The sequence below is a fragment of the Hyperolius riggenbachi genome, chromosome 1 (genome assembly GCF_040937935.1).
Source record: "Hyperolius riggenbachi isolate aHypRig1 chromosome 1, aHypRig1.pri, whole genome shotgun sequence".
Lineage (NCBI taxonomy): Eukaryota > Metazoa > Chordata > Amphibia > Anura > Hyperoliidae > Hyperolius > Hyperolius riggenbachi.
Window position 1 is genome coordinate 342,943,499 of NC_090646.1, and position 26,809 is coordinate 342,970,307.

Here is a 26,809-nt window from a genome sequence, read left to right on the forward strand (position 1 = left end):
ACTTGGTGTGGGGGATGAAAGGACCAGGGGCAGCACCAGCAAATAGTACAGAATACAGCCTCTCACAGTACCCATGTCTTAACTATTGATTGGCCAGCGCTGTTACCCTCGAGACAGCAGTGGGTACAGGACTCACTTTTACGTGTTGCTGACGCCACCCAATGTCCAATTGTGAGCCACTTTTGACTATGTGTGTGTGGTGAAAGGCTCCCACCATGCCCATTACCTGTAGATCGCTTGATTGACCAGTTCCCCTGTGTGACATGATTGATTGACTTCACGTTGCCATGGAGACCTCGGCACTAGCCCCAATAGTGGACACCATCGGCCAAAAAATGTTTGGATTGGTGTGTGTGGAGAGAGGTGGTAGGATACGGTTTCGGTTGGGGCGGCTGGTAATAGTCGGCCTTGGGTGGTAAGAAGTACAAATCCGGCCCTGACTACCATACTAGTGCCCCGGGCAAACCAGTATAGGGAAAAATAAAAAAATGGATACTTTATCCAGTGCCTCCATGGGTGAAATGGGAAACAAACAAACAAAAAACTGGAGAGATAGGGAGGAGGTACCCTTTTATTGGGGGAGTTAGCTAATTGATTAATTTATACTCTTTCAGAGGTTTCCGTTTGGGGAGGGACCAATCAATGGCTATCATTCATAAAGGAGCTGTCGGTAAGGGGAATCAATGCGGGAAAACACCGCTGCCGGTATTTTAGACTTCTGGGTGGGCATTTATAGAAAAGTATCCATGTGCGGTAGCAGTGCGAAGATTCCCCGAACTAAGCTGGCGGTAGGCAGGCGGTAGGCAGGCGGAGACACGGAAGCTGCCGAGTTGATACATTTCTCCGTGTTCCGCTCTGCTGCAGCTGCCTGGGAGGTCTGTGTGTCTCCATTCACTTACATTGTTATCGCCACATCAGAGGGAGCGGTACTTCCCGACCTCACACCGCTTGCGGTGATCTTCATGAATTAACATTTTGCTACATTTGTTCCGATAATCACCGCACAAGGCGGTGATTTATCACTCTGCTCGGTAGTGTCATTTTTTCATGCGGAAAGAGCCTTTATGAATGCTGACTTTGCTAAGTGGTCGGTAAAGTCAGCTGTTTTAAGCATTTCCGCATGCGGAAATGCTTTATGAATGATAGCCAATATCTCAGCAGCAGCCATCCTGGAGGAAGATGGGAGAAATAAAATGTGGTAGGGAATTTTTTTTTTTTTTAAATAACAAAAACAGTGCAGTACACTTTGTACATGAGAACAACTTTGTATGTATGAGACATTTGTACCTCGAATCATTTGTAAATAGGACACTACTAAACCTTTGTGCACAAGTATACATCAAAACAGATGGTGAAGGCTGAATTTGTATTGTGGCATTTAGTTGAATTTAACATTGTGCAAACAATATGCCATTGAAGCTCGTGGATTTCATACAGGTGAATCTCCAAACGTGGGAGACTGCCGTACTGAGGTTGGATTTCTGCATTACGGGAGCACAGAAGTACTGTAGTAGGGAACATTGTTGAGTCAGAGCAGAGGCAGCTGTACCTGCGCACAGGGCGTATCTCTGCCTCATTGCTCTCTACCTGCTCCTACGCGGTAGGCTTTGGGGGAATTCGCTCATATTTTGGGACTGGCAGGAAATACCCAATCCAGAGGAATTCGACGTGTTTGCCCATATATGGGGATTTTTATTGTTAGCCAATGAGGTAGTAGAGGGCGTGCCCGTGATACAGACATTGACTCAATCACAGGAAAGTGACTCAGACAGAGAGACAGACAGACAAACGGACGGAGAGAGGAGAGTGAGATTGAGGGGAGGAGAAGCCATTGCAGAAGGCCTTCCTCTGAACAGGACAGCATGAGCTCCCAGTTTAACAAAGGCCCGTCCTATGGACTGTCCGCAGAAGTGAAGAACAGGGTAAGATGCTAAGATTGGAGGGCGTTGGTCAGAACTTTGGGATAGTTCCTCAGCAGGCATCACTTTCTAGGCAGCTTTCATACAGTAGGTAGAACTTCCTTGTCTGACGCTGCGTGGTAACTTTCTCTTTGGAGAACTCGTCTTCAGCTATAAAGAAATTCTAGTATAACTTCATGTTTTATATTTAGGCAGGATATAATGATCTGTATATTTTGGCAAGGAGGAGCTTGACTGGGTGGTGTGTATACGTGTGAGATATTATCTGGGAAGCGTCTAACCTGAGCATACTGAGTGAGGGGTCTTCTGTATCCCTCTACCTACAGGGAAATGATTGGGTAAAGTCCTGTAGCTGTGAGAGATGTAGGCAAGGATAGAACTTCGTGCAGGTACCCATTTGCTTCAGATGTTCAATCAAAAGTACAGCACAAATGAATGTGAAACTTGGTGGATAGAAAACTTGAATGTGGCCTCTATCCTTCCAGGCATGGGCTATTGAGGTGAGGGTGGTTAGTTACCTGACAGCCTGTACACATGTATGTGGTTGATGACAATTACCACTACCTGGATGCTGCATCTCTACTTTTAAGGTTGTTAGATAATCATGTGTTGAAAGGGAGGTTTGTTTCTGCGCTTGGATGCATATGGAGGTGCGTTTGCATTTTTTGTTTTTCATATGTTTGCAGTTTTAATAATCTGTCTTTTTTTTCAAGGAGAGAAAACATTAAAATGCAGTATAAGACATATTTTGGATTTAGTTTTTCCTGAATGCACGTAAAATAGCATTGGAAAACGCACAGCAATGTGATTTTTGTGCGGACTTAAAGGGAACCTGAGACGATAAAGCATCTGAGGTACCATACTTAACTGGGGCTTCCTTAAAGGAAACATCCGGAACCTTTCCGGGTTGGCGTCATCTGCGCTCCACCGCGCGGGTCACGTGGTCCACGCCTGCGCAGTACCGTCCTGATGACGTCGGCTGGACCACGTGACCCGCGCGGTGGAGCGCAGAAGACGTCGACCCGGAACCCGACCTGGCGAGCTCTGGTTCTGCAGCAGAGAAGACAGGGAGCCTCTGGAGCTGCGGCGAGGGCACAGGACGGCTGCCACGGGCTGGAGGAAACCCCAGGTAAGTGGATCCCCCCCTTTTTTTTAAATTTTTTTTTTTCCCCTTCTTTCTTTCTTCTTCTTAGACACATACTTTAAGGCCGCTCGCCATCTCCCTGGGTGGCTCCAGTCCCTTGCAATTCAGCCCGAAAGCCAGGCCTAGTCGCGCTTCATCACGCATGCCCGGCGCACTCCTGTCCCTGGGAGCGTTCCGTGACTGTGCAAATTGCTCCCAGCCATTGGAATGCGATGGGGGAGCAGGACGCACATGCGTGACTTGGCCATTCATTCAGGCTGGAGCCACCCGGGGAGACAAGGGAATAGCGGCCTTAAGGGGGTTCTGTGGATAATTAAAAAAACAAAACAAAAACCTGACACTTACCTGGGGCTTCTATTGGCCACCTGTAGCTGACATGTCCCAAGCCGTCCTCCTACGATCTTCCGTTCCCCTGGCACCGGTCAATTCTTCATCTAATTAGACAAATAATGCTCGCTCCTGCTCGTGTCTCCGGGAGCTTACAGCACAGACGCGGTACAAGGTTTTCTCGTAGTGCGCAGTAAGCTCCTGGAGACGCAGCAGGAGTGAGCATGTGCACAGCCGCAGTTGATTCAGACGTCTAAGTGGACCAGGACAGCCGCAGGGAATGGAGGATCGTAGGAGGACGGTGCGGGACATGACAGCTGCAGGGGGCCGATAGAAGCCCCAGGTAAGTGTCAGTTTTTGTTGTTTTAATAATCCACAGAAACCCTTTTAAGGAAGCCCCAGGTAAATATGGTACCTAAGACGGTTCTCGTCTCAGGTACACTTAAAATTATGTGATTTTTGTGCATGCCACTTTCCGCTATGTGGTAAAGTGCTTGCAATTCAAATAAGTGTGCTCCCTGCTTAAGTGTTTTAAAGTGAACTTGAAGTGCGGTATCTAGGCCTGAAAGATAAATCGAATTTAAATCGAAATCGTGATCACCAAGATCACAATTTCGGAATCGTCAAAGCGGCAATTATCGCGATCACGTCATTTTCACATGGGGGAAGTTTGAAGAAGTGTGCTTGGCAAAACTCCGGGTTCCTGTATGTCACATGACATACAGGAAGCATTCCATGCATTAGAAGCTATGTCCAGAACTGATGCAGCTTGGGGGACAGAGGAGGCACAGAGGTACACAGAGAGAAAGAGCGGGCACAGAGACACAAAGGGGGCAAGAGAGAGACCCAGAGGAGGCATAAAGAGGCAAAGGGGGCACAAAGAGAGACAGAGGAGGGCACAACTAGGCAAAGAGGGGGAACAAAGCTTGATTGGAAGGAAACCGTGCATCGAATCGAAATCGCAATTTCAGACAGAAATCGCTCAATTCAAATTTTTTTCCTAAAATCGTTCAGGCCTAGCGGTATCTCATTTCAGGTTTGATACTTGCCTAACAAGTGTGAAAGCTGGCGCTAGTCTATTTGAGGTGACCCTGCGGGAAACCTCATAAGGAAATTCTGCTAACTTGATTGGTTGCTATTTCAACGGTTTTGTAAGACAGCACCCTCTAGATCCTTTAGGTTTTGGTTAGGTTGTAATAATTGTGCCCACACTATTCAACCAATTACAGCACCTCATGTTCTAGACGGTGCTGTGATTGGAAAATTGTTCCCTATGAGGTTTCCCGCTGGGTCACCTCTAGTAGAGTAGTGCCAGAAGGCTCTGGAAACTATAGAGCTAAACTATAGTCCCTCTGTGCTGGCCTTCATTCCTGTGCCGTCCCTGTTAAACTTCTTCCACCTGCTAGGCCAAATGAAGCCTTAGGAGTCTCTGGGAAGCCTCCGGAAATACTCAGGGAGGCGAGTACTTATGAAACGCTAGGAGATGAAGGAAATGTATTAGTGGATGGTGCAGATATGACTGGTAGCAGGGAGGAACAGGAAGCCAGAGCTCTCTCTCTTCATAGGTAAGTATCAAACCTGAAATAAGTTTCCTCACTTCAGATTTATTTTAACTACTCTCCTGTGTTTTCACACATTGGCTTTACACATGAATAGCTCAGAGGTGGCAAAACAGCACTAGTAAATGGCTGTGTAAATGAGGCCTTAAATGCTTGACACCATCTTGCTTTATATTATGGCCAACTCGCCCATAATACAGCTCAAAGTATGTGTTCATCATTGCCCAATTCTAGATGGACGACAGTTATCGGAGATGTCTATACAGCTTTATGCTAGCTTCACACAGGGATCCTGCACATCCTGCAAAAACAGGATTGCAACGGAGGGAAAAGTTGCATTGTTACACGCATGATGCAATGCATACAGTACATGAAAAGTATGCTTCAGTGCTACTGTACATGCACACATTGTCCGGTAATGTACATCATGCCTCGCATTATTCTGATGAATTCTGTCGTAGTGCAATGCACCTGTGTGACCGTACCAATTATATTGTCAGATGAAACATGTCAGTGTTGAAATAAGCCTAAAAGCCCTGAATGCATGCACAAAACTGTAATGTCTCTGTTCAGATATGATGATTGTCTATAGCTGAGCAGTGTGTCCTGTTCAATGGATAGAGAGGAGGGATGATCTGCAGTGCATGAGAAAGTGGCTTTTGGAGTAAGTGGAAGAACCATGCTCTTATGGATCCATTGTGGTTTACGGATCTAGTATGTTGACTGCATCAGGTTGCAGCTGTACACACTAGATTCTTGGCCAAAACGATTCTGTACAATCATCTCAGATATTGTGTAATGTATGTATGAAGATCATGCCTGACCTTCTTTACTCTTTGTTGTGTTTTACCATCAAAGATGAATACAAACATGGCAAATAACACGACCATAGAAAACCTTTGTTTAAATGCAATGTGTGTGGCAGCCATTGTGTTGCAAGCTGATAACATGGTTTCTGAAATTGTTCTGAGCTGGTATCTTAATGCTTCATGAAGCATGAAGAGTTTCAGCCTTTGTCTACTATTCTCATGTTATCATTGGAATAATCTTTCAGGCAATGTCATTCATTTGTGGTTTCTGTCTCATGTTAAAGGTAGCCATACAGCTAGTGACTTGGCAGTATGATCAGCCATTCCAACTGATCATTTTATTGACTTGAGTGTGTTCGAGTATGCCGACTGAGGAAAACTGGCAGATATCATCATGTATATCATGCGAAATCAACCAACCTAGACGATTAAGCAGGATGGAAAATATCAGTTGAACAAACAGAAATCTGCTACTGCTCACATCTTTTGATTGACACAGAATCGAATTTTGCATTCAGGCACAACATAGGTCAGATCGATTAGTGAAGGTGAATTGCATAGGATATTGCTTGTGATGTGCAGGCCATTAGCCGATTGACTTTCGATCAACCACACTCTTGATTGCCAAGTAAATTGCTAAGTCGACGGCACCAAAATCGCTAGATGTATGGCTACCTTAAAGTGAACCGAGCACCTTTTTTTCACTCAGGACATTTCTATAGCACATGAAAAAATGTATGCCGACTATCTGTTTCATTATTAAAATAAACTTTAATTTTACCTTGTATTTTACATTCAAAGTTGTTAAATTGGCCTGTTTGAGCAGATCTGCCGACCGTCCCCATCCGCAGAAAGTTCAGTAACCTCTAATTGATTTATTGCGCTAATTACCAAGAGATAAACCATGCCTTTCATCAGCAAAGAGGGTGAATAATTAGGAGTGTGTTTTCAAAGCCATGCTTTGAAAACACACTCCTAATTATTCACCCTCTTTGCTGATGAAAGGCATGGTTTACCTCTTGGTAATTAGCGCAATAAAACAATTAGAGGTTACTGAACTTTCTGCGGATGGGGACGGTCGGCAGATCTGCTCAAACAGGCCAATTTAACAACTTTGAATGTAAAATACAAGGTAAAATTAAAGTTTATTTTAATAATGAAACAGATAGTCGGCATACATTTTTCATGTGCTATAGAAATGTCCTGAGTGGAAAAAAAGGTGCTCGGTTCACTTTAAAGGAGTCATCAGGCAAATGACATGCAAGCCAATTTACTTGGGGCTTTCTCCAGCCCCTTGCAGCTGTCTGTCCCACGCTGACAGCTACGTTCGTAGCCGCCGGCCCGGGATCCCTGCATGGTGCAGAGGATGACCTCGAGGTTGTCCTTACTGCGCCGCTGTCAGTCAAGCCCACGTTGTACGCGACATACTGCGCAGGCGGACAGCGTGGCCTTGATTGACAGCGGCGCTTGTTCAGGCGCAGTAGAACACGCCTGGCGAGACACCGTGTGGGGACCCCGGGCTGGCGGCTGAGAGTAGGACATCGGCGGGGAGCGGAGGTTACAACGTGGGACAGTCACCTGCAAGGGGCTGGAGAATGCCCCAGGTACGTAAATCAGCTTTCATGTCATTTGCCTGATTACTCCTTTAAGGGGTTACGTAATCAATACAGGTGGGGAAATGGCTACTCAAATATGCAAATTCAATTTTGACAGGAGAAGAGATTTTTTAAAATAAAAATACATACTGTATATACTCGAATATAAGCCGACCCCCCCCCCCCCCCCCAATTTTTAACTGAAAGGGAAAAATTATTGACTCGAGTATAAGGTGTGTGTGTGTGTGTGTGTGTGTGTGTGTGTGTGTGTGTGAATTACAGAAGCTATACTCTCCACAATACTCCCTGTAAGCCTTATATGTTTGTACGAAACTGTAATATTATAAAAAATACTGATAGAAATGCAGCCTGTATGTATTTAGAGTGTTTAGCCTGTGCAATTCTCTGCCATTTCTGTCTATTCACAAGTTGTAATTTGATTTCTCACCTATGTCTCCTGACTGCCAAGGCAGATAAGCTCATTTGAAAGCACAGGATGTTAATATTTCTGCTTCCAAGAAAGCAGGAAGGGGAAACAATGCAGATTAATTTCCAGATTTGTATCAGCTTCAACCAAAAGAAGTTTTTCTGCAAAAAGTGCTGTTGTGTATCTTTTAGAGCATAGAGTAAAGTTCTGAGTTCAGGTCCGCTTTAATATGACACCCCCCTCCCCGAGTGCCCCCGCCACATGCAGAGTGCAGCAGTGACTCCCGAGTGCCCAGTCGCCATATGCCAGTGCTATCTCCGTGAGGCAACCTGTAAAATGTCCTGGCGTGACTTATGACATGTGGCCGCCCCCCTTCCCAAGTCGCTAAACCTCATCAGGCCCTTAGTTTGGTATATTTTAATTAAAACCGTTTTCATTTTAGAATGACCTGTTTGATTGAATTGTCCAAAATAAGTTATATCTTCTTAGTAAAAGCAGTTTCCACTTGTCAGTGCATTTCCATCATACCATTTTACATTGTTTGTGTGTAAGGAATGTTGGAGAGAACAATACCTTGCTAGCTCACTGTGGAAGTTATTGACACGTACAGTCTAGTTGCAGCATAGCACGCTTCCGTTTGTTGTACAATGACAGGAGGTTGAGTAAAGTCTTTTGAGAATGTCCTTTTTCTATACGAGACATATTTAGTCTTTTATCGCGTGCTCCTGAATGGTTGTGTGTAGCAGCCGTCGCCAGGTATGTACTGGGCATGCACAGTTACTAATGTCTCCAAACTGGGCATGCTCAGGACGCTCTGCACAGCCGTTAGAAGTGTGATCCACAAGGGAATCCGGAGTGGACATTGCATGTGCCCCACTCTGGCTGGAAACCAGTCAGAGCTGTTGACCTTACAGTGGCAGCAGGGTGGAAGGGAGGCTGGTCACAATAAGGGGTCACCAAGAGTCTGATAACATAAAGAATGAGCAAGTATCCATAACTTTTTTTTTTTGGGGGGGGGGGGGGGGTTTAGGGCTCTTTCACACCAGAGACTAGTGGGCATTTTCCAAGGTAAAATAAAAGTCCATAGACTTTCACTTTACCTTTCACGCCTAAAGCAGCTTTTTTGGGCGTTGCGTTTTGAAGCTCCCCGGAGCTTTTTCAAAGCTGTTTACAGCCGAAGTTGGCTTTTCGCGTTTCAATGATAGTCAATGGAAAACGCCAACTGCGGCGTAACAGCGTTTTCAGCTGACCTAACTTATTTTTAAAGAAAATAAAGACGTTTTCATATGAGCTGTAAAACGCTTTGACAACGATATGTATTGGCGTTAAGCAAAAGGCAGAGTTTCAGCCTTTTCTACCGCAGCCTCTAGTGTGAAAGAGCCCTTAATGACCTGCTGACTTATAAAAACGTCCTGCTAGAGCCTCTTAGTGGCTCCAGGATGTTTTCATAAGTCAGACTGCTGTCGCTGTGCTCGTGCGCGTTCCTGTGCATGTGAAAATAGCAGAGAAAAAAAAACACCTTTTCTTTCCAAATAATATATTGTCACCATACTTTGTACTAGGGACATAATTAAAATCTTGTGATAACCAGAACAAATAGGCAGATAAAATGTGTGGGTTTTATGCACAGTAGCAGTGTTTATAGTAAAATTATAGGGGATTTTTTTTTCCGTTTAAAATGCATAGAACATAAAGTAATTACTGAAAACCAATATCATCCCCAAAAAGCCCAATTGGTGGTGATAAAAACTAGATATAGATCATTTCATTGTGATTAGTAGTGATTAAGCTATTGGCAAATAAAAGGGATGAGCGCTGAAAGGTGAAAATCGCCCTTGTCCATTAGGCCTCTTTCACTGTGGGACGTTGCGTTTGATGCGACGTAAAGGTCGCATAACGTGCCCCTAATGCAACGCATTGAAAGACTATAATTTGGACGTTATAGTACATTCTTAAGCCCTGCGTTTGGTGCGCCGTTTTTGTCGCACAGTGATGGAATGAAAACGGCGCATGCGTTACATTAAAAAAAACACATTACTGAGCATGTGCAACACACACAACACAGCAGATTTATTGCTAAACGCACAGCATGCAGCACTTCTAAATATTGCTACACGTTACACACAACACAACGTGTGCACTGGGAATGTTGCACAGACTTAGTATTGCTGTGCGTTCGTCCACGTTAAAACATTTTCTAACGTGCGACTTTAACGTTGCACTGTAAAAGAGGCCTTAGGGTAAAAAACGCCTTTAGGGTGACATGTTTAAAGTAAACCAGAGCTGTAAAAAAAAAAAAAATATATATATATATATATATTTGCTACTCACCCGCCTGTCTTAAGTCCCTCGCCGTCCTCCCGTGGTCTGCCATTCAGCCGCGATCAGCCCCGGTAGTAAGCTGTCGCATCAGTCCGGGTCTACTGCGCATGCGTGGGAGGTTCAGGCTTATGCTGCGGGTGAGTATCACATCTTAATTTTTTTTTTTTTTTTTTATGGCTCTGGTACACTTTTTAAGGGTAACATTTAATGTGTATATACGCAGCTTTAGGCATTCTGCTTTATATGATTACAGCCTTTACCTAGTGCTTTAGAGGCACTAACACACTACAGTGTTCTCCCCAGGATCAATCAGCCGGGCGGAGCGCCCGGGTAAGTTTAATTACTGCCCGGCTGGTGATTTGCGTGCCCAAGTAAAATAAATGACTGCCCGCGGCTGATAACGCTGTGTCCCTGTCACCGCAGTCAGGATGCGCTGCTTCTCCGCACACGAGATCTCGCGCTTTCCGGCGAGCTCGCGCTTTGATTGGCTCAGTGAGTAAGAGGCGCGACCATTAGCGCTGGCCGCCGACTGCCGAGCCATGTTTGTGAGCTGTGCAGAGACGTCTATTGAGACAGAGGCAGTGTTCTCCCCAGAATTTTTTTCCAGCTGGGTGGCATGAAATAGTAGCCGGGTGGCATGAAAAAGTAGCCGGGTGGGGCGAGTTGAAAATGCAGGGCAACTGTGCTTACAGCATATTAGGAGGTGAGCCTATGACAGCTGGGTGGTCACCAAATCTAGCCCGTTGGAGCACCTGGCTAAAAGAGCCTGGGGAGAACACTGCAGAGGTATGCGCACAGTTCACTGACGGCTGAAGCTGAATCAGTTTTTATATGCAGGCTGTGATTTATATATATGTGTGTGTGTGTGTGTGTGTATATATATATATATATATATAACACTTACAGAGGGGCTGCAGCACACAACAGGAAAACAGTGACAGGGGCTCTTGGTTACGCTTTACCGTGCTTAAGCTCACCAACTGCACCAAAGTGTCCCCGATCTGGTGAGTCCTACTCTACCATGCAAAATGCCAGTTTTTATAAGCAGTCTAGTGGGAACTAAACCAAAAACCCAAGAGTCAACTAAATGGGAAAAAAAGGAAATTAAAAACACCTTACCTTTCACTAGCTACCAAAACTCTGAACATGTGCAATGCACTCATTTATATGCTTAACCACTTGAGGACCCACCCTTTACCCCCCCTTAAGGACCAGCGCTGGTTTGATTGATCTGTGCTGGGTGGGCTCTGCAGCCCCCAGCACAGATCAGGGTGCAGGCAGGGAGATCAGATTGCCCCCCTTTTTTCCCCCCTATGGGGATGATGTGCTGGGGGGGTCTGATCTCTCCTGCCTGCTGTGGGTGGCGGGGGGGGGGGGCACCTCAAAGCCCCCCTCCGCGGCGAAATTCCCCCCTCCCTCTCCTACCTGCTGCCTCCCCCGGTGATCGGGGCTGCACAGGACGGCTATCCGTCCTGTGCAGCCAGTGACAGGACGTCCCCTGTCACATGGCGGCGATCCCCGGCCGCTGATTGGCCGGGGATCGACGATCTGCCTGCGCAGCAGCGCCGTACAAATGTAAACAAAGCGGATTATTTCCGCTTGTGTTTACATCTAGCCTGCAAGCCGCCATCGGCGGCCCGCAGGCTATTCACGGAGCCCCCCGCCGTGATTTGACAGGAAGCAGCCGCTCGTACGAGCGGCTGCTTCCTGATTAATTAGGCTGCAGCTGGCGACGCAGTACTGCGTCGCTGGTCCTGCAGCTGCCACTTTGCCGACGCACGTTATGAGTGTGCGGTCGGCAAGTGGTTAACTGTGCTAGAGGTGGGCGTGGTTATGCAGGCTTACAGGGGAAAATTATAAATAAATACCAATGGTCAGCCAGTGAACATCAAAGCCTGCAGATTGTGTGTGTGTGTGTGTGTGTGTGTGTGTGTGTGTGTGTGTGTGTGTGTACACATAATATATTCTCTCTCTCTCGCTCTCTCGGCTGTGATGTTCACTGGCTGACCATGGATATGATTTGATGTGCATGATATCGCAAGGGGGTGGGGGGTGCTGGGGGGTAAATGGGGGTGTTGTGTAATATTACAGATAGTGTGGAAGGGCCACGTATGAAGATTATATTAAAGGAAATGTGTTGCCGGTGTACACGTGGACGCTTGAGTGATATGAATGAAGGACGGTGCCCAGAGCCAGAGGTGGACATGGAACGGTAATGTATAGTGCACTTTGCACTGGTGGGGCACATTAACCACTTAAGGACCACAGGCTTAACCACTTCAGGATCATGGGCTTAAAGGGACACTGTAGGGGGGTCGAAGGGAAAATAAGTTGAACTTACTTGAGGCTTCTTATGGTCCCCCGCAGACATCCTGTGCCCGTGCAGCCACTCACCGATGCTCCGGCCCCGCCTCCAGTTCACTTCTGGAATCTCAGACTTTTAAGTCTGAAAACCACTGCGCCTGCCTTGCCATGTCCTCGATCCCGCTGACGGTCTGTGTCTGCGCAGTACGCTCCTGGTGACATCAGCGGGATCGAGGACATGGCAACGCAGGCGCATGTGGTTTTCAGACTTTAAAGTCTGAGATTCCAGAAGTGAACTGGAGGCGGGGCCGGAGCATCGGTGAGTGGCTTCGTGGGCACAGGATGTCTGCGGGGGACCATTAGAAGCCCCAGGTAAGTTCAACTAATTTTTGTTTAGCGTCGCGATAGATTTATTCTCGCTTCAGAGTCTCTTTAAACCCCCCCTAGTGACCAGGCCATTTTTTACAAAATAGGCCACTGCAGCTTTAAGGTAAGGCCTCGCTGCAGGGCTGCACAACTCGACACAGAAGAAATTTCTCCCCCCCCCCCCTTTCTGCCCACCAACAGAGCTCTCTGTTGGTGGGCTGTGATCACTCCCCCAATGTTTATTTTTTTTACAAATATTTGAATGTTTATTTTTATAACATTTCTTATTTTTATTTTATTATTTCTCATTCCCTCCCTCCCCTAGCCAACCTATGACAGCGATCGGCTGTCATAGGCTTCAGCCAATGAGAGCTGATTGCTCTCCTGCCTCCCAGGGGCACAGCTGTGTCACATGGCTGTCCCCAGTACAGCGCTGCCATAGATCACAGCCCTGTACTGTGTAAATAATAGATGGCGTCTAACAGTCTCCTATCGGCAATCGCCGCTGGGAGACTGATGACAGAGCTCCGCTCCGTCATCCAAGCAGAGATGCTCGTGCATTGCATAGGATTTGTCAGGCAGCCTTGTGCATCCACATCTCATGCTAACGGTGCAGTATGTCATGCACTGTGCAATGTTGTATATATTGGTGGCTGTAGAAGCCAGGCAGAGTTTTTGCCAGTTTGTTCCTGATGTTCTGATTGTTTTTTTTTTTTTTTTTTTTTTTTAAGATCCCGTGACTGATTACATTTGCTGAGATCAAGTAGCTGGTTTCATAACTGAAAATGGGTTGGGAATGGTTGTCTCATGATCAGTGCAGTGACATTGCTACATAGTCACACCCTGTATGAATGTTACACAGTACTGCCAAGGGGTAATTACTCACTTTCACCCATCCCAAACTGGAGTCTTGCAATCTGTTAGAGCACCGGTATGGAAAAGCAACTTGGGGTGGGGACTTTGTTTTGTCTTTGTTTCACTGTGCTCCTACTAGAAATAGATAAATTGGCCTTTCCCTGAAAGGCGTACATGTATATTCAGGGCCAAACAATGCATTTTTGTGTCGCCAAACAGGTACTGAAAATGTTTCTTTTATTGGCATTCATCTGTGTAGACAGGTGTAGTATTGCTGGCTTGTACACTTTGTCAGTAGTTTCACAATTTTAAGAAGTGTGTTTTTTTTTTTTTTTTTTTTTTCTTTTTTTTTAACACAGTCTTCTGTTTTTCTAGCTGGCACAAAAGTATGATCCTCAGAAAGAGACTGAGCTGAAGATATGGATTGAGGAGGTTACTGGAATGTCCATTGGGCCAGATTTTCAGAAGGGCTTAAAAGATGGTGTCATATTGTGCGAGTAAGTATACAAGTACAAGAGCAAGGGGTGCAATGGAAAAATGCCCCACATCAGTCACATCGGTGTCAAGTATGAACCTGGGCTACTCATCTCAAGCCTTGTACACACAGTAGATAAACTCGGCCAGGAGCCTGGCAGATCGATTGATGGGGGCTGGAGGTGCCCAAATTATGATTGTCAGATTGTATGAAAATAATAGATTATAAAAATTGGGTATCCTACCTCTCCAGATAAAACAACCCAGACAAAAAGGGGTTTTAGATCAGGTCAGATTTATTCAAGCACTTTTAAAACAGACAAAGCGTTTCACAGGTCTTTCTGCTTCTTCAGGTCAATATGAGTGTCTTCAGATGTTCAGTTTTAGACCAGGGTGCCAAAAATAGCTTCCCTCTTACTGAGCAGTGCTATAAATAAGGATCTTAATTAGCGCAGCATACACACTGGCCATATTTGGTGTGGAAAAGGTGGTCTTCTAGCGGAGCGATTTGGTTGATCAATGGAAGAGTGCATCGTTTTCCTCACTCGTGCACCGGCCTGTTGGCCGCCCACAAAGCAACAGAACGCATCGCTTGCCTGCAGGCTAGCAAGTGACTGTACAGTGTTGGCCCTACAATGTCACCTGAGGGTTTGGCAATTCTCGCTAGGCACCACGCTTTATGGGTTTTTATGCTTTTAGTGGGTGTATTGCGTGATGAGCACTGCGTTGCATCTTAATAGTGTAAATGGAAATGCATATACAGATGCTCTCTTGCTTACAAATGTTTCATACATTCAGTTTTAATCATGCACAAAATGTACTGTACAGTGAATTACATGTTACAGTATGTATTGTATAAACTGTTGTAAGTTGTTTAACCTCCCTGGCGGTAAGCCCGTGCAGGAGGATTTCTCAGGCCCTGCTGGGCTGATTTGCATACTTTTTTTTTTGTTTTGTTTTTGTTTGTTTTTTGCAACATGCAGCTAGCACTTTGCTGGCTGCGTGTGCATTCCGATCGCCGCCGCTCCGCGCTGATTCGCCGCGCCCTAGGCTCGCTACATGATTTAAAAAAAAAAATTAAATAGTGCTGCGCTGCCCCCTGGCGGTTTCTAATAGACCGCCAGGAGGGTTAAAGCACACAAACATACCAAATACATAGTTTATGCAGTGTCCAAATCCAGACTGGTGTGAAACTAATTGCATACATCCATACCAGTATGTATAACACATGACTTGACTTGCAAATAAGGAAAACGTGCACTTTGTATGCATTTTTGTTTGTGGAAACCAGTTTACAGTATTCCACAGTAGCTTATGTAAAAATGAGTAGACACATGTGGTGTCTGAAAAAAATGCATAGGTTGGCATTATTTCCATGGTGTGAAACGCAAAGGTGGTCTGCAGGAAGACTGGGGAAGCTTCCTTCTTTTGTGTGCTGAAGACGCTTCCCTTTTCTTGTGTGTTTTTTCTTTTTTTTTTTTCTTTTACTCATTGCATAATTGTGTTCCTTTCATATAGTTTATAGGGCATTCCTCAAGCCAAATACCCTTTTTTTTTTTTTTTTTTTTTTTTTTTTTCCCTTCTTAATACTCTAATTCCTTATGGACGCAAAACTGAAAAAATGCACCTTTATTTCCAAATAAAATATTGGCGCCATACGTTGTGATAGGGACAAAAATATAAATGGTGTAATAACCGAGACAAAGGGGCAAATAAAATACATAGGTTTTAATTATGGTAGCATGTATTATTTTAAAGCTATAATGGCTGAAAACAGAAATAATGCATTTTTTTTTATTAATATTCCTGTGAAAATGCATTTAGAGAAAAAAAATTCTCTGAAAAGTGTACCACCCAAAGAAAGCCTAATTAGTGGCTGAAAAAACAAGATATAAATCAATTCATTGTGATAATTAGTGCTAAAGTTATTAGCGAATGAATGGGAGGTGAAAATTGCTCTGTAGCAAAAAATGATTAAAGGTGGTTCTTGCAGGAAGGCTGCAAGGTATAGTGTTTGTGTTAGAAATGCTGCATGAGGCTGATAGTTTGCCTAAGGGGTGCTCAAATAGTCCATTCGCCTCAGCCCAAATATCCTGCTTCCAATCTAACATCCCTCCCCCCCCCCCCCCCCCCAATACACTATGTGAAATGTATTGAACTGCAGCATTTACACTGTTTAAAAGTACTGCTAACTCTTGTGGCACGCACCCGGATTATGGATATTGTTTGATCCTGGACTAGAAGGCAAACAAGTGCAAGTGGCCTATGGCCACTTATAAAATGTGGAATATACCGTAATTATAATATTGTATTATTGTATTGTAGTTAATGTTTCTACACTAACGAGAACAAATGTTTTGTCTCTTTTATTACCACTGTAGACTCATGAACAAGCTAAGCCCACGCTCCATCCCAAAAATCAATGTCTCCAAGCAAAACTGGCACCAGGTAAGATATAGCATTGCATGTTTTTTTTCCATTTTTAAATACGGTATAATTGTAATTCATAGCCGGTGGTCTTGATCTTCTCAAACATTTGTGCATTTGTGGTCTCACAGAGCATACAGTAGCAGTCCATACCTTGTAAGTTAATGCACACATAAGATGTTTCCTGGCTTTCACCTAGGTATCATGAGCACCTGACTTAAGGGCTGGAACCCACAGGAGCGCTTTTGGCAGCACTGCGATACGCTAGCAGTTTGCCAAAACGCTGGGCTAATGTTAATGGATGGGGCAACTTCCACAGGAGCGTTTGCGTTTCTCAGAAACGCAAACGCAGGACGTGCAGCATTTTGGGAGCGTTAGCGCTTCAATGTAAAGTATTGAACCGCTAGCGGAAACGCTCAGCAAAACCTAAACTGAGCGGTTTTGCTAGCGTTTTGCGGTTCAGCACACAAAATGAAAAATAATTCACAGGACCAATCAGGATCAAAACGCAAAACGCTATGCACCCGCTGGGCAAAAAAATACAATGTTGCAAAACATGACCAAAAACGCACATGAATCCGCTTGCAAACCGCTCAGACAAAACGCTAGCGGTTGCGTTTGCTGATTTCAGTGGGTTCCAGGCCTAACAGTGTTTAGTTTGTTTCAAGAGGAAAGATCTTAAATGTACATATTTTTAAACATATAGGAACTGGCTCAGCACTGCAGCTTGCTGTCTAGTAGTGTAGCAACACAGGATGCAAAAGTAGCAACTGCACTGGGACCCCTGGACCAGAGGAGCCTACCAACTGTTGTATCCACTGTTTATTGGTGCTATGCTGATAATCGGCAATATATTTGCTTTGAATAGTGGTAATCCTTAGCAAACTGTTCTCCTGCTCCAATTTACCTCTCTGACACGGCAACTGTTTTTTTTTGGCAGATTCTTTATTCTGTATCAATTGGTTGAGAAGGGCACAATGTAAAACTTGCACTTGGGCCCCTAACTGCTTAGCTACACCACTGTTGCTGTCCTACATTAATCAATGAGACATTATAATAAACTGAGAGCTGTTTTACCTAAAAGTAAGGGCCCGTTTCCACTATAGCGAATCCGCATGCGGGCACTGCATGCGGATTCGCATAGGTAATGTAAGTGGATGGGGCTGTTTCCACTTGTGCGGCTGCGGCAGCGTTTTTTGGTGCGGCAGAAATCTGCACGGCAGGGCCGTCAGATTTCGCCTGCAGAAGGAATGTGCGCGAATCGCCGCTAATGTAACTAATAGGGAAATCGCATGCGGGGTGACCATGCGTTTTTTGACGCGAAATCGCATGCGATTTCGCATAGGTATTAATGTTATTTCACTCAGGCAGTGACATGGTTAAAATCGCATACAGCCTTACCTATGCGGAATCGCATGCGAAATCGCGGCAAAAACGCATGCGGAATCGCACCCGCATGCGATTTTGTCCGCGGTGGAATGCAGGCGATTCCGCACCGCACTAGTGGAAACGAGCCCTAATAGAAAAGTCAAAATGGTTTACAAAGCTGTTTTAACAAACAGCTAGGTGCCTGTGGGGGGAGGGGGAGAGCAGGCAGTGGTTTGATTTCAAACCAGGAAGATAAGGCACTGTTGGACCCATTTCGGGACCCCCTTTTTTTTTTTTTTTTTTTTTCCTTTCTTTCTTTTCTTTCATGCTGGGATTCGAAAACTGTAAGGATGTCACTTCTTGGCTTCGCAAGGAAGCTAGGGTGGGGTAGTGGTTGGCATATCTGCTAGTCAGGGTGGGGGGGGGGGGGGGGGGGTTCGGTTCACTTGCTGTTCCTAGTGGTAATGTTGCCCCCCCCTGCCCTGACTATGGAGGTGCCTGCTCCTTGTCTGGTTCCTAGCTTCTTTGGGCAGATAACCTTAGAATCGTTTTTAACTTCCAGTGTGGACTGGAGGGAAAGATCTCTGTATGCAGACAACCTAGGTAAGAGGTCCACTTTGTTTTTTGATTCACATATAAACACTGTTATCCTAAAGAGCAAGTACAATTAAACTTTATGAAATGATTTTATAGTTGTATTCTGCTTATATATGGTAGCACAGATGTAGAGGAACACCAAATATAAATGTCTCTTCTCTGTCCTTCAGCTGGAAAATCTCACCAATTTCATCAAAGCCATGTCTAGGTATGGGATGAAAAATGTAGATCTATTTGAAGCAAATGACCTGTTTGAAAATGGCAATATGACCCAAGTACAAGTGTCATTGCTGGCTTTAGCTGGACTGGTATGTTGAAGCATTTTTTTTTACTTTACGTTAACTGTCTTGTATATTGTTTTAAATGTTAAGTTGCAATTTCAGTTAACCATTTAACCATATGATAGAAATATATATTACATCATCTCTCTGCAGTTTTAGTCCAGTGAGCAGGCAGGAGATGCATCAAGCTGCAAAGCCTAAAGTGAACCTGTGTCCAAGTGTTTGAGAAGTGAAACTCTGGACTGATTATTAAATTGTACCTGCTCCTTCCCTCACTAAGTACTCTGGGGAGTTGTGGTGTGTTGTACAATCTAGTCTAAAAGCAAATATGATGCATTTACATTGTAATGGGATGTTCACAGAACTTTTCTCTTCGTGGTGGACTCAAAGCGCAAGAGCAGCAGCCACTAGGCTGTGCTCTAAAGGCAGAAGCAGTGTTAGGGAGTCTTGCCCAAGGTCTTCTCACTGAATAGGTGCAGGCTTGCTAAAGACAAAAGAAATACAGAGAGCCCAATATAGTGTAGTATGCAAAACAAGGGGTTGGAAATGAAAAGTATATAATGTGTATATACTCACAAAAGTGGGTTACCTCCCAGGCAACCACTGTATAGGCAGGCGAGGAGATTAGTCCTGTCCTCACTCAGGATCAAAAGTCGCTCTCTGCAGACAAGGAAATAAGGGGCAACACCCCTCCACCAGGGGTGGATATTGGTCTCAAAGTCACGAGAGGCGCTATTCTTGACCCTGAGACTATACTGTGTACTCCTATCTGTTTATTGCCTGAGGAGGCGGGAACATGCCCGTGAAACGCATTGCACTGTTTGTTTTGGAGTATATTAATAAACCTGTTGTCATAAAACTGACGGTATCTTGTCTGCTTCGAGGAGTCTAGTCCACCACCACCTCCTGAGGGATTTTAAGCCTTTTAGAACCTTTTATCCTGCTGGCGCCTCTGTTCACTCTTACAGGCTTGCTAAATAGGCAGAGCCGAGATTTGAACACTGGTCGCCTGTGCTAGAGGCAGAGCCCTTAACCATTACACTGTACAGCCATTACACAGTGTTAGAGGTGCAGTAGAATCTGTATGCATCACATGGTACATGTAATGCACGATGCAACCTTTTCTTCTCCATTGCAATCCTGTTTTACAGGGCACACAATGTCTCATTGTGAACTTGCCCTAAGCTATGTTCTTTGGCCTTCTCTAACAAGAACAGTACCCACTAATCCTGTCATCAGCAGTGCATGACATGTTTTTCAAAAGGCATAAAGCTTGAAGGTTTAATTCGCCAAATGAACAAAAACCTCAAGATGTCAAGTTGCCATTATTCCAGACTCTGTCAAACTATATCATAATATCTTTGGTGTTTCTCAGCAATTTTAACTTTTCTGTAATATAAAGGGGATAAAGCTTTTAACAGTGATTAGGTCACATTCAGTGTACCTAAAGTGTCAAGAGTATTTTTTTTTTTTTTATAGATGTACAGAGAAGTAATTTTGAATAATTAAATTACAATAGTTGCTTAGGAGTTAGACATGACCGTGACAACTTAGGAAAGCATTAGATTTTTTTTTTCTCCACTGTAACTTGAAATATTTTATCTAACACCTTAATTTTGGGAAGGGTGGTTAGGATTTGGGTGACTCTGACGCTTTTTGCAAAGCAAACCTGAACTGAAAATTCAAAATAAACATACACACATTTTGTTTACCTCCTGTGTAGTCTATTCATCAATCTTTCTCCTCTCCTGCGTCCTGATTGTCCACTGTGATCAATGAAATTCTCCGTCCTCCATTTTAAACACGGCAATGACCATGTAACAGCTTCCTGGTCAGCACATGGTTAACCTGTAATCTCCCACTTGAGCCATAGGGAAACATGGACATTACCTTGCATATTAGTTGTCCTTTCAGTTATAACTGACAGCAACTGATGTATTTAAGTTCTGACAAAATCTTGTCAGAACTGGAAGCAATCGTTGTAAGATGAGAATGGTGAGCTTTTGAGAGGAACTGACGGAGAGGTAAGTATGTAGTATTAACCTCCTTGGCGGTATGATTATTTCTGGATTTTAGGGTGATTTCTGACCTGAACTTTTCAAACCCTAAAACTTACTCACCTCCCTGGAATCCAGCGCTGCAATTTTCTCTCCGTCCTCCGGGTGGTGCTGTAACTCTGTAGTGAGATCACTGACTGTGATCTCACCAGAGTGATTCAGAGCCACCGTGGAGAGGAAGGAGAATGACTGCCTGCGTCTGGACTCTTTACTTGGTTCAGGTTCCCATTAAAGGCAACGTGAAGTGATAGGGATATGGAGGCTGTCATATTTATCTAATTTTATACAAACCGGTCCTGCTGATCATTCTGGCATCAGTAGTGTCTGAATCGCACACCTAAAACGAGCATGTAGCTCATCTTGACAGACTACAGTCAGAAACCTCTGCTCTGCATGCTTGTTTATGGTCTATGGCTAAAAGTATTAAAGGCAGAGGATCAGCAGGACAGCCAAGCAATGTGAATTGTTTAAAATTCAATACGTCTGATGCCATATCCCTCTCCCTTCAGGTTCCCTTTTTTGCATAATGTGCATCTGACAGTCCTGGTCCTAAGTAAATAAATGGATGAGCAACACCAAAAGAAAGGTGTGGTACATTGGGATTAGGTCATTTACATTGTGACAGCCTATTATTATTATTATTATTATTATAATTATTATTAGGACTTTTTGTGTGTGTATTAAATAGGCTGTAGGTAAGTGCCCTTGATTTGAATGATATATAGAGGCTGACATATTTATTCCCAATAAACAATGCACATTGCATGGCTGTCCTGCTGACCCTCTGTTTCTAATACTTTAAGGCCATAGACCCTGATCAATAATGCAGATTAGATGTTTCTGCCTGAAGTCAGGCTAGATTAGAAACATGCTTGTTTTAGGTGTCTGATTTAGACACTACTGCAGCCAATGAGATCAGCACGACAGCCAGACAATCTGTAATGTTTAATAGGAAATAAATATGGCCGCCTCCATATCCTTCACACGTCAGCATTATCTGTGAAGGTTGCTTTTTAACAAAGCTGCAGTAGGAAGATTTTGATTTTTCTGTGATCGGGGTCAGTGTAGATTTGAACATGAATTGGAAGAAAAAAATATCACTTATTTTTCATTTTCTTTCGATTAGATCATTTAGTTCGAATATTCCGTTAGATCGAATATAAAGATTTTTCCAGCATGTCCGATCTGATTTTTCTTGAAAAAACGGGATAATCGTTCAAATTTCTTGATCGCAAAAAAATATATTTTCAACTTTCATTTAATTCGATCGTTTAGATCGGATAAACGGGATAATAGAACATTTTTATTGTACCATGTATGGCCACCATTAGATGTCATAGGAAGTAGCAAATTAATTCAGATTAAAAAGGGAAATGGCTAAAACATCAGAACTGCTCCAGTCCATAATGCAAAAACATCTAAATGTGAAGTATTAGGGCTATAGTGTAATGGTTAAGGGCTCTGCCTCTGACACAGGAGACCATGGTTCGAATCTCTGCTCTGCCTGTTCAGTAAGCCAGCGCCTATTCAGTAGGTGACCTTGGGCAAGTCTCCCTAACACTGCTATTGCCTATAGAGCGCGCCCTAGTGGCTGCAGCTCTGGCACTTTGAGTCCACCAGGAGAAAAGCGCGATATAAGTGTTTGTCTTTGTCTTTCTTTTTGTCTCAAACCCATTGTATCGATTTTTCTGAGAGTTTAGGGAGCAATTCAAACCGCTAGCTATTTCCCTAAACGCTCAGCTAATGTTAATGGATGGGCCAAATACCACTGCAGCAATTGCAATTACCAAATCGCAAAACGCAGGACATGCAGCATTTTTTGCATTTAGCGGTTAGCGTTTCTGCAATGTACAGTATATAAACGCTGGCTGAATCGCTCATCAAAACCTGCACAGAGCGATTTTGCTAGCTTTTTGAAGTTACTGCACACTGTAACAAAATTAAAATTAATTGAAAGGACCAATCAGAATTTAAACCGCTAATCGCTACACAACTGCTGGCACATTGATTACACTTTTTTTAAAATCGCTACCGAAAACGCTCATGAAATCTTACAAACCGCTTATACAAAACATTAGCGATAGCGCTTTGTAGTGGATTCCAGGCCTTAGTTGTGTTTTTGTTTCAGGGACTTTACAGTTGCGAGTATTGGAAAAGGCCTACAGAGACCAAGGCTAATACAATTTGTGCTTCAAAAGCCATGCTTGGACTGCAGATCAAGGCTAGGATGAATACTTAGTAGATTAAAGAAGACCGCTATGATGAAAATGTTAAATTAAAATGCATTCTTATAAAATGTACTTTTCTCTCGGAGTAAAATGAGCTATAAATTACACATTTCCTATGATGCTGTCACCATGTGTTTGGACTAGTCCATATCCTCATGAGAAATTCTCTCTGTTGCCGCTACATTTTACACACACTCTATCTATCTATCTATCTATCTATCTATCTATCTATCTATCTATCTATCTATCTATATATATATATATATATATATATATAGTAAACTCCAAGGGTCCAGAAAAAAATTTACTATATCAGAATTTGTCATAGAGCTCGATCTTCATGGGCAACATCAATGGTGCGTGTGTAGTTTAATCTGTGCAGAATTATCACGCTCAATATTTGTTGAATATGGATGGGTAGGGATTGCAGAAGATAGAGGCAGTGAGGGGAAGGGGGGAGGTTTTTGGAGAGTTGTCATTTTTAAAAAGCCGATCTCCCAGACATAGATTGGCGTATCAGACCATATTTCTAATTGTTTAATTTGTCACAAAGGGGAAATTAATACAATTAAAATGTATCTGGTGATGAGAGCTTTATAACCAAATAAGTTCTTGTATAAGCATAACTAACTACTGAGCCAGGACATAGAAAAAAAAATCTGTGATTATATAGCCTTGAAGGCAATGTCAAAATTTAGCTTTTATTGTAGTTGATTTTTAACCGTGTAAAACCCATAAACTATTAGCCATCCCTAGCTTCCATAGCCAGGTTAAAGTGAACCTAAACTGAGCATATGGATTTTTCCTTTTTAAAGAATACCAGTTGCCGGACTCTCCTGCTGATCCTGTGTCTTTAATACTTTTAGCCACAGCCCATGAACAAGCATGCAGGCCAGGTGCTCTGACTGAAGTCAGAGTGGATTACCTTCATAAGTATTGCTCCGGCGCTAGAAGATCCCAATTCTGGTCCTTTGCCTTTTGAGTCACCCGCATCAGGCTCTCCTTCCTCAACTGGGTGGTGCCAGTTTTCTAGTGGTAAAAAGATAGAAAGGGACAAGGGAGCGCTCCAATGGTGCGTTAACTTTTTAATGTAAAATAGACACGCATAAAAATTCCACGTACACTTTATGTGCAAGTAATGCACATGTAAGAGGCCGCCAGCGAGTCCCTTCCGCATCCTGTGCCTGGCCAGGGCTAACAGGGTCCGTGCACGATGGTAGCTGATGTGCGGGGGCAACCGCCGGCTGAGTCTCCTCACGGCAAGCCGTCTGTCGTCACAACGCGTTTTGGTGCTAAGCCACCCCTTCAGGTCTGAAGAAGGCGTGGCTTAGCGCCGAAACGCGTTGACAACAGACGGCTTGCCGTGAGGAGACCCAGCCGGCGGTTGCACACCAGCTACCATCGTGCACGGACCCTGTTAACCCTGGCCAGGCACAGGAGGCGGAAGGGACTCGCTGGTGGCCTCTTACATGTGCATTACTTGCACATAAAGTGTAAGTGGAATTTTTATGCGTGTCTATTTTACATTAAAAAGTTAACGCACCATTGGAGCGCTCCCTTGTCCCTTTCTATTGGATTAGCTGCATGCTTGTTTCAGGTGTGTGATTCAGCCACTACTGCAGCCAAAAAGATCAGCAGGATGCCAGGCGACTGGTATTGTTTAACTGGAAACCTCCACATCCCTCTCAGTTTAGGTTCCCTGTAAAGCGTAAGGAAGACAAAGGATAATGTCGTATTGTAGACTTAATAAAGCAATTGCAGCACAAGGTTTGGAGTAAGCAGGATGTTAGTTATAGTTAAAGCATTGAGATGTCCAAAGCTTATTCAAAGGTATATTTACCGTTCTGGTGGGTTATATATGAGAAAATGACGTACCTTTCACAGGAGATCTATGTAGAAGGGCAAATGCCCCACAAATACTATAACCAGCTGACCCTGTCAAAGTCCTTCCCATTGCCTTGCTCTGAAATTCTGAAATGAGATTGCTAACAATCTTTCTGGGGATCCTTTTTTTTTTTTTTTTTTTTTTTTAGGCAAAGACCAGAGGTCTGCAGAGTGATGTGGATATTGGAGTGAAATATGCTGAGAAACAAGAAAGAAACTTTGATGAGAACACAATAAAGGCGGGACACTGTGTTATAGGACTGCAGGTAAAATGTGTGGCTTGCTCTATGAATGCTGTTTAATAATGTACTGGAACAGAAAATTTATCTGAAACAAATTTCTCCTGGGTGGAGGCAAGTAGAGCTGCTCTAGGCAATTGTGTCAACCGCGGCCCAGTCCAGCAAGCAATTGATTGGGGAGCGAGTGATGAGCCACCCATAACCAATAGATCCCCAGCAGATTTAAACAAAAATTTGAGAATCATTGGAAATGCTGCCTTCACTGGTATTGTAATACTGAATGCATCACAGAGCTACATAGTTGGTGACCCCGCATTGCAGAAATGTATCACATCACACTTTTTTTTTTTTTTGGGGGGGGGGGGGGGGGGGGAGTTTATTGGACTGCAAGGGACTATGGTAAGGTGGTATAGTCAATTGAATCTGATCACAGGTGTGGTCTTTTGGTACTGTAGCCTACAGTATGAGGGCAAATCTCCCAATTCCTGGACAGGACAGAAGGTCACCCAAAATGCTAAATTCAGGACATCCATAGTCTCTGTGAACACACATGCATGCATAGAACATGCATATAGGATCCAAAAATCAAAAAATGTCTTTACTCTGAAGTCAGCTTGAAGTCAGTACAGTATACATGAAAGTACCCATTTAAATGTCACTTTTTAACATAATTTTTGTACTTCTTATATAGATGGGCACAAATAAGTGTGCTAGCCAGTCTGGCATGACTGCATATGGAACACGAAGACATTTGTATGACCCAAAGCACAATATCTTGCCACCTATGGATCACTCCACAATTAGTCTTCAGATGGGTACCAACAAAGGAGCCAGCCAGGTGAGTACAACAGTTGCAAATTGTGTTATAAATGTATATTTATGATTTTCATGTTGAGACATGAGCTGTAACTCTGAAAGCTTTGAAAAAAATAGAAAAGTTTTTGTTAACTATTTGCCATTCCTGGACGTGAAACTCACGTCCAGGAAGCCATGTGCGCTCCTGCGCGTCCACGCGGCCGATTGCACGCGCGCTCCCGGCCGGCGGTTTGTTAGCCAGTGAATCAGTGAATCGGGCAACGCTGCCCGATCACTGATTCCTCTCCCCCGCAGAAAAAGCGACAGCTTCTCTCGGAAGCTACGCTTTTTCTGCTTCCTATGTCGCTCTAAGCGTACGTGGTACGCTTAGAGTGACGTCACTGTAAACAACTCATGGCTGCCATCTTGTGGCCAAAAAGTAAACTACATCTAAATGTTAAATAAAAATAAAAATACACATATATTTACAAAAAAAATACAATTTCAATCCCACCCTCCCAAAAATACCCACATAAAATGTTTAATTAAAAAAAAAAAAAAACATTACAATAAAAAAAAAAAAAAAAAAACCACAAATATTTACCTAAGGGTCTAAACTTTTTAAATATCTATGTAAAGATGAAATATTTCTTTTTTTTTTTTTTATTATAAGCTTGTAAATAGTGATGAATGCAAAACGGAAAAAATGCACTTTTATTTCCAAATAAAATATTGTCGCCATACATTGTGATAGGGACATAATTTAAATGGTGTAATAACCAGGAGAAATGGGCATATACAATACGTGGGTTTTAATTATGGAGGCATGTAT

At 43.7% G+C, this 26,809-nt stretch overlaps 1 protein-coding gene across 1 annotated transcript in view; it reads left to right on the plus strand.

Moving 5' to 3' along the window:
• The first annotated feature begins 1,737 nt into the window (after positions 1-1,737).
• The window catches only part of CNN2 (calponin 2), a 31,297-nt gene continuing 6,225 nt past the window's right edge, over positions 1,738-26,809 (plus strand). The window contains exons 1-6 of the mRNA XM_068234032.1: positions 1,738-1,922; positions 14,003-14,124; positions 16,483-16,549; positions 18,664-18,801; positions 25,093-25,209; positions 25,874-26,020. Coding sequence (XP_068090133.1) covers positions 1,863-1,922; positions 14,003-14,124; positions 16,483-16,549; positions 18,664-18,801; positions 25,093-25,209; positions 25,874-26,020 — 651 coding nt within the window. The 5' untranslated portion in view covers positions 1,738-1,862. The remainder of the gene's footprint in view (positions 1,923-14,002; positions 14,125-16,482; positions 16,550-18,663; positions 18,802-25,092; positions 25,210-25,873; positions 26,021-26,809) is intronic.